The 8,227-nt window shown below is 39.2% G+C and overlaps 1 protein-coding gene across 1 annotated transcript in view; it reads right to left on the reverse strand.

The window, feature by feature from the left end:
• The window catches only part of NKAIN2 (sodium/potassium transporting ATPase interacting 2), a 547,495-nt gene that overhangs the window by 22,757 nt on the left and 516,511 nt on the right, over positions 1–8,227 (reverse strand). The window contains exon 4 of the mRNA XM_007447977.1: positions 3,422–3,482. Coding sequence (XP_007448039.1) covers positions 3,422–3,482 — 61 coding nt within the window. The remainder of the gene's footprint in view (positions 1–3,421; positions 3,483–8,227) is intronic.

Consider the following 8,227-nt stretch of genomic DNA (forward strand, 5'->3'; position numbering starts at 1 on the left):
AAAAAAAAAAAAAAAAAAAAAAAGGAAAGTAGTTCATATCTTACTCACTGAGCAAAAAGACTAAAATTAGAAAAATTATCTATGATAAGTCTGCTTTTCTTTTAGATTAATAAAGACACTTAAGGAGTTGTGGTCAAAATACATAAAAAGGCATAAGCATTATGGAAAACAGTTTATTAGATGCTTGAAAGATAAGCCTTATCTTCCAAAAGATATTTGTGACTTCACATCCCCTTGGATTTACATGGCTTTGACCAAAACTTGACCTAGGGCAGAATTCCCTAAAATGAGTTCCCTGGAATTATAATTCCCTGGGATATTAAGATTTCTAATGAAAAAATGTTCTGTGTTCAAATGTTTGGGATATTAACTATACTTTTAGTTTCTGTAAAATGCTCTAACATCTACAGAATGACCACAGGCTGTTCCCAAGTTAAGCCTGGCCCACCCAAAACATCTGGAGACCTTAGATAGCCCCAAACCTTTTTCTCTGACACTCACAGTGAACATGAATTTCATGGGGACCTCTTTCAAACTTAGCCAATCCTAAACCCTTTTACCCTGCCTTGCCTGGTCCTTTCCCTGGAAACCACAATAAAAGCACTTGCTTACAGTTCTGCGTGTGTGTGTGTCTCTCTCTCTTTCTCCTCCCTCCCTCTCTCTCTCTCCTCTCTCTCTCTCTCTGCCTCATGACCCACGATGATGCTTTCCCTGAGTGGCCCTGCATGGCATGCTGTGTTCTCCCTAGGGAACCGTGAATGTAGTAAAACCTTTTTTGGTTTCTCTCTTTGATCGACTTCTGGCCTCACTGTATCTCATCCAACACAATATGGTTAAAACAAAACTGGATTAGGACAAATTGGACATACTTCTTTATTGTAGTACTCTCAGAGATGTTAATACATAAATGTGCATTGTAAATTTTCAGTGTCAAACTTACTTGGCTTTGGAATCTTTTTTGAGCAGTATAGCTTATGGACTAGCATTTCTGGGATCCCGCTTGGGAGGTACTATTCTGGAGAGATACCGATTATCTGTCTAGGAGACTTGGTGTGTCAGTATTTTTCTGAAGATAAAAATGCAGACATCATTGTGAAATAAAATAAAACATTATAGTTTAGAGAAAGCTCAATTCCCATATGAAACTTAACCTATAGACTCATCAAGGATTTGGCACAAAGACACTGAATGGTAATAGCTGAATGAACTTACATAGTTTGTGGAGTCCATACATTTTAAAATCCATATATCTTTAACCTTTCCTAATATTTACCCTTCCAACAGAATAAATCTTTTGGGCATAGGACAAGTGCTTACTAGATATCTTCTCCTGCATCTTCGTTAAGCACCTCAAGCTTAACCTTTCCAAACTGAACCAGTTGCTGCATCCCCATTCTACTTTTCTCAAGTGACATTTTCATCTATCCATTCACTCATATCAGAAATTCAGAAATCTATCAGTCTCTTCCTTACCCCTTACATAATACCCATCCATAGCCCATTAATCAGTATTATTTTTATGTTTAATAACATATCTATCCTCTCCCTCTCCAACACTGGGCTTAGTCCAGACCCTCATCATCTCATATCTCAGTCATTTTCACGGTGTCCTAATCTGTCTGTCTTTCCTTAATCTCGACCCTCCCGTTCAAGTCTCTCCTTCATACTGATGCCATTATGTTTTTTCTGAAGTGCATTTCTGATTGTTATTCTTTCTATTAACTGCCAATTGATTGGCCATCGTGCTATACAAAATAAAGTCCAGACTCCTTACTCTGTCATAACCGTTTTTCTACTATCTCATCTTTTCTAGTCATCTCTGGGTACCCACCTCTAGCACAGGATATAATTCAGTCATATTAACCTGACTGCTCTGCCCCCAACATGGCAGGCTGTGATATGTCTTGGTTCTTTTTCACCTTTTGCCTGGGATCACCTTACTCCCGTATCAGCTATCCAAATATCTATTTATTTTCCAAGACCAAGCTCAAGAGTGTCCTTCTCTATGAAACCTTTCCTGATTCCTTTCCTAACTCCCCACACTGTACACTCTACAGAGCTTTATTATACTTATTTGTTCACATGTTTCTTTCCCCTACAAAATGCTTAATTCCTAGAAGTAAAAGACTGCATATTACTCATCTTTTTTTTTTTTTTATAAAGTTATTTATTTATTTTTGCTGTGTTGGGTCTTCGTTGCTGTGCGCGAGCTTTCCCTAGTTGTGGTGAGCGGTGGCTACTCTTCGCTGTGGTGCGCGGGCTTCTCATTGCAGTGACTTGTTGCGGAGCACGGGCTCTTGGCACGCAGGCTCAGTAGTTGTGGCTTGCGGACTCTAGAGCGCAGGTTCAGTAGTTGTGGCACACGGGCTTAGTTGCTCCGCGGCATGTGGGATCTTCCCGGACCAGGGATCGAACCCGTGTCCCCTGCCTTGGCAGGCGGATTCTTAACCACTGCGCCACCAGGGAAGTCCCTACTCATCTTAAAATATCCGGAAACTGACATAGCACTTGATACATAGAGGAGTGTTTTACAGACGCTTATTTGTAAAGGACTATCATTTCCTTTTGCAAACAACAATAAAAAACTATGCACTGTATATTCCTAATTTTACATCGTGTGTGAATATGATTGAGAATGTGCCTCCTCGAAATGAATCACATGATACAGCCTCCTTCTTTCTAGTATGACTGGAAAGTGAAGAAGAAACACATATTTCTCTTTGAGTATTTTCCTCAAATCATCCTATTAACAGAGCAGTGGATCCTCATCTTTTCCTCCACTGTCTCAACACCCCAATCATTATGAATATCTTTGGAAACCAAGAAAAATGATTCCCAGCTCTGATTTTTCCTCAGAATAAATATAGCTGTATGGGCAAGTACCCAGAGAGCACTGAAGTACTTTGTCCAATCCTCCTCTTTCAGATCCTTAGGGGGCAAGGAAGGAGTGAAACCTTCTACCTGCCAATTTTTAGAAGAGCAGAGGGCAATAGAGCCACTTAGAGTCTTGTGAGAGGGTACCTCCATTTAAACTCTGGATCAAGCAGTAGTGCTGAATGCTGAGACTCTGACATAAAGTTCTAGCTATTTGTATCAAACTGTAGGAAAGAATAGGAAATATGAACATTTGGTTTCATGAAGACAAATTTCTTGAATCAATCTGGAGTCAGTTCTTGTGAGAATTTTTGGAACTATTGCAAATTGTTGATTGTTGGGATTTGTAGTCCTGGGTGAAACTGATTAGTTATCTATATGCTGGATACTTTTATGAAAAACATTTTAGCCTAATGGGTACAAAGGACTTAGTCCCTATTCTAATGATGTGTTAAGGGATATTGTCTGAGAAGTAGGAAAGCAGGTAAGAGGCAGTAGAGGAGATGCTCTGAGCTTGAAAGAAGCAGAATAGAGCTTTAATACTTACAGCTGTCCTCTTCTTCAGTTATACATTTCACAACATAACAGGCGTAGATGAACCCTGCCAGCTGAAACAAAACAAAGACGCTTTAGACATGTGGCAAAGGCGACAGTACTGGAGCTCACTGGGGGAGCAACTTTTCAAAGGCACGTGGTTTTGACTAGATTCAGTGTTCCAAAATAGTTCATCAGACTGGATCTGGACTCCATTGTGGATTCTTGATTCGTATAATGTGCCTTATAAATGAATATATTACTCTGTTTTCCTTTGTTCTGCATTTATGTTTAAGATTTGTTAATTGCCAGGCAATCTACAACAAGTTATTTTAGGTCCAGAGGAAAAATACAGAATTATGGCCATTCATCAATGGATTAGCATTTGCATTTGTGCCAGTCAACTTCTAATTCACTTTTCATTAGCCCAGAGCCTAAGATTCTAAAATTGGACTCCTGCTGACTATCAGAAAAATGTTTTGAGAGAAAAATATTAAGGAGATTCCGTGAAATGTTGCCTCAACACTTTGTAAGTAAGAAAAACTCTTATTTAGACCAGTAACAGGAACCAGGACATACCGAGTATAGTTAAGATGACATGATACAGAGGAGCAACGGGGTGGGTAACTGTAAGGAATATCACAACGCATTTGACTGGGATTGCACACATCAGAGCATCCTTTCTGAAGCATACAGCAGAGGTCCCTGTGGTCAGGGAAGTCTTTGCTCACTGAAATAGTATCTGTGAAGGAGCACAGTAAAGCCCTTTGATATATGTCCCCTCAGGTGGTGTAGTTTTGTATTCCTTCATGTAAGTATAATTATTTAGTCAAATAATGAGTGCTGGTATAAGGAAGCAAACTAATTTCCTGATATATGGAAAATTTTTTTCCCAAAATAATCCTGTTTGGAGGAATCCTTAAAGGCATGTCCTCAGGACAGTGATTAAAATTTTTCATGGTGACATTTCAGACAGGCATTGATCCTACTGAGTATTTGGCATTGGGGAAGGGAACCTTGGGAAAAAGGCTACAGTCTTCAATTAGGAAGCTAAGGTACAGGACAAAAAGTTGCTGCTGTGATAAACCTAATGAACTTGTTTTCCATTAGCTGACAGATTGCAATATTTCTGGAAGGTGTGAGTGGAACATTTTAAGTCAGAGGGTACACTGATAGGTATTTAATGGGAAGAACTATTTGGAGACAGAGGTCCGGTTAAAAGGAACTTTAGAAAATCTTTAATTTTAGTTTGAGAAAGAAAGCACGTTCTGGCAGATTCTGTTCTTTTCCAAAGAGATCTGGCATGAGATTAAACAGTGGTTTTCCTGGCACAGAAACAGTGACCCTGCTTAAGAGAGAGCAATGAATGAGAAAGCAGACTTACGCAAAATATTCTCCTCAAGCTTTTGTTTTCAGACCCTGGATGAGAGGGACAGTGGACCCGCTGCCCCCCACCCCCAAGTGTAGTATCTGAACCACTACACATAGTAACAGAGAGCTAGATAACATACCCCTGATGCTACATTAGCACTTAGGTTTTTAAAAATATGTTAGAAAAGTCATCAAATAAGCATTTTTCTTTTTGAAGTATATTTTGCTATTGGCAATAAAATCGTGATAGTAAGAACAGTCTCCTTATATAATGGAATCATCAGGTTACTGTTTTTATGGGACTTATTTTTAGAATACAGGGTACTATTAAAAACCAGTGTATCCTATTTGGCTTTAGCAAAGATACTGATTTGACCAAACAAAATCACACAGTGATTTGAGCATTTTCACAGATAATGGAGAAACAGATTAACACTTCTTAATCTTTTATGCACCAGGGCCCATGAAAATGCCTGTCTCACTGAGTGACCTAGTCCCATGCGTACTCTGTCATGGGTGCTGGATCCGACTGTGGCGAGGTAAAGAGGCTATGGGTTTGGTTAAATCCCCTGGGTACTGCCTATATCTCCCCTTCTTCCTCCACAGGAAGGCCTTGCCATTGTGGCTAAATGCCATAGATTTATCAGTAGTTTATCTCTTCTTTTCAGTTTAAAATACTTACTACTTGAATTATCTACAAAGCAACTTTTTTCCTAATCACAAACTTTTCTCTTGATTTTCACTCACCACTTAATTACTTTTAAATGAAAACCTAGGTAAAGAGCATTGATAAATTCTGAGATTCAGGGCCAGTGAGTTTAAACTTCTCATTAAAGTGTCACTAGAATCTAGATTATTAACTGTACTCCTCTCCCAGAATGCAGCCAAGGCACTGTATTTTGCTTACCAGTGATCTTTTAATTGTATTCGGTTGCATTCTTTAACTATCAGGGGAGTGACTTTGATATAAAAGTAAATCCTGCTGCATTTCATTACAAAAGCTTGCTGATTAAGAGAACTTCACCTTTTAAATTGGTCACCTCTAAATACAAATGGAAATTGGTTTCTCCCAAATTAATGAAGATTCATAAACCTCTGTTACCTTTCAATTTTCGTACACCAAATACATTTCTAATTTAATTTTTACTCCCTCACAGCAATTTATAAATTTACCTACAGAAAAGTAGTTTCAAAGAATTCCTTACAGCTCTGAATACTTCCTATAACATGCAACTCTGCTAACTGCCGCCCGGGCCACAAAGATGAACCAAGCCAGGGTTTCCCAACCTTGGCACCACTGACATTTTGGGTTGAGTAACTCTTTTTTGTGGGCTCTGTTATGCATTATAGGATGTATAACTACTAACATCCTATGATCGAGACAGTTGATAATTGAGATAATCCAAAATGTCTCCAGACATTGCCATACATCCCTTCAAAGGCAAAACTGCCCCTCGTTTAGAGCCACGGTTTTAGACACAGTCTAAAGGATTTTGCAGTCTTGTAGCAGGGGTACACATATAATTGTACTTCAAAGTAGATTAAGATAAGTGCCAGGAGGAAGGAAGAAAATTGATTGTCTCCTAACTGACAAACGGTAAACTGGGCGCTTTCACGCGTTAGCTCATTAATCCTCACAACTACTTTGGAAGAGCATTATATGTATTTTTGCAGAGGAGAGGTAAAATGGGCCTTGCTTTTCCTGAGCGAGTTCATCAAGCGGGGCAGTTATAGACTGTGTTCAAGGAAGAGCCAGTCCTTCCTCTGATGAGAGTTTGTGACCTCATATTAGAGCAACGGAAATAAAAGCTGTGAAGACAGATCAGGGCTATAACCAGAGGGCTTTGAGTATGTATCAAATTGCAATTCTAGCTATGTAATTTTCTATACAGTACACTTAAGGAGCACCCCATCTTCTACTGAAGAAGTATAAAATTTTTCACAAAATACAAATCCTTCCTAATGCGATATATAGTCCCTGTCTAGCCTCATTTCCCACCACTCCTTGTCTCAGAATTTATGCCAGTATTAAGCTGTTGGTAGTTTGCAGACATATGTCAGGTGGTTGCCCTCTGTTCTTTAACTCTTTAACCCCTTCTGCCAACAAAGCATGCGAATGCCCTACATCTCCTCCCTTCCTTCCTTGCTCAGCTCCCCACCTTTGAGTAGTTCTAACTCATCTTTTAAGACTGAGTTAAAGTGTTGCCTTCCCAAAGAACTGGCAGTCCATTCCCAGGGTAGGTTGTAGGTTGGCATTTTGGAGATAGACCCCGAGAGATGGGGGTGGAAGGCTTTGAGAGGGTAACGGGAAAGGTGAGAACATCTTCCAAGCAGAGCTCAGGCAACCTATGGGAAGATGTGGATTATGTTCAGAGAGGAGCAAGAGGCCCTGTTTCAGAGGAGTTTGGGCAATGTGAAGGGGTGTAATGGTTCCCAAAGTAGGAAACAGTGACCCACGTGGTCTTAGTGGATATGAATACCTGGAATTAAAATAAAATTATTTTATTCTGTTCCTTATTTAAAGATGGCTCAGAGTAACAATGAAAGATACCAGTGGTATTATACTAGGCAAACATATAATTATCCACTTGTAAAAAACCAAAATATCACAGTTGTCTTAGTCTTTGGCATTCAAAGCAGAGCTCAGCCTAAATCTTTTTATTTTTATTCATCTTTTCACCTTGATGCATCTAATATGATTTATTCACTTCTAATTCACCTGATAGGGAATTATATATCATCTTGATATCATTACTGGCTGAAAGGAAATGATATTTTCTCTCTATAACTAAATCAGATTAAAATTCTTTTTTGTATCTACAAACCAAATTATGACTGTATATCCCAGAAATTCACTTAGAAGCTAATAGATAAGAGGAAACTGAAGCCTTTTGGTAAGTATTTAAAAAGATTTAATTGTAATAATTGAAAATGTAATAGCCTTAGTGTTTAAAATACTATCTTCTGGACTTTTTTTCAGGAAGTTGGAGTAGATATACTTTTCCCTAACCCTCCCACTAAATACTGCTGAAAACCCTGGACATTATATATATAAAACACACATAGGAAGACTCTGAAAGATGGAAAGAAGGTAGACTGGCTAGGAATCTTGGGACCCAAAGAAGGACATGGGAGTGAGTTTCCTGTTTTTCTTTTGTCTCATATATACCATACTTGGGGCTGAAGAAGCCCCATGACACAGAAATGCCAATAGGCACAGATAAAAGAGCCCCCAAAAAGCTTGCTCTCTCTAACCAAAGGACCAGGAAAGGGACAGCCTAACAAGACAGAAAAACAATTTAATACAATAATAGCCCTCTTTAGCCAACGCCACAGAAAAAACTGTAACCCCACTCGCCAGCCACAGCAACAAAGAAGAGGGAGCCAGGTCTTCCCTCCTGGCCAGACTGTGGTGTCTGAGAAGTGAGGCAGGGAGCCTGGACTTGCA

Source organism: Lipotes vexillifer, unplaced genomic scaffold, assembly GCF_000442215.2.
Source record: "Lipotes vexillifer unplaced genomic scaffold, Lipotes_vexillifer_v1.1 scaffold756, whole genome shotgun sequence".
Classification (NCBI taxonomy): Eukaryota; Metazoa; Chordata; class Mammalia; order Artiodactyla; family Lipotidae; genus Lipotes; species Lipotes vexillifer.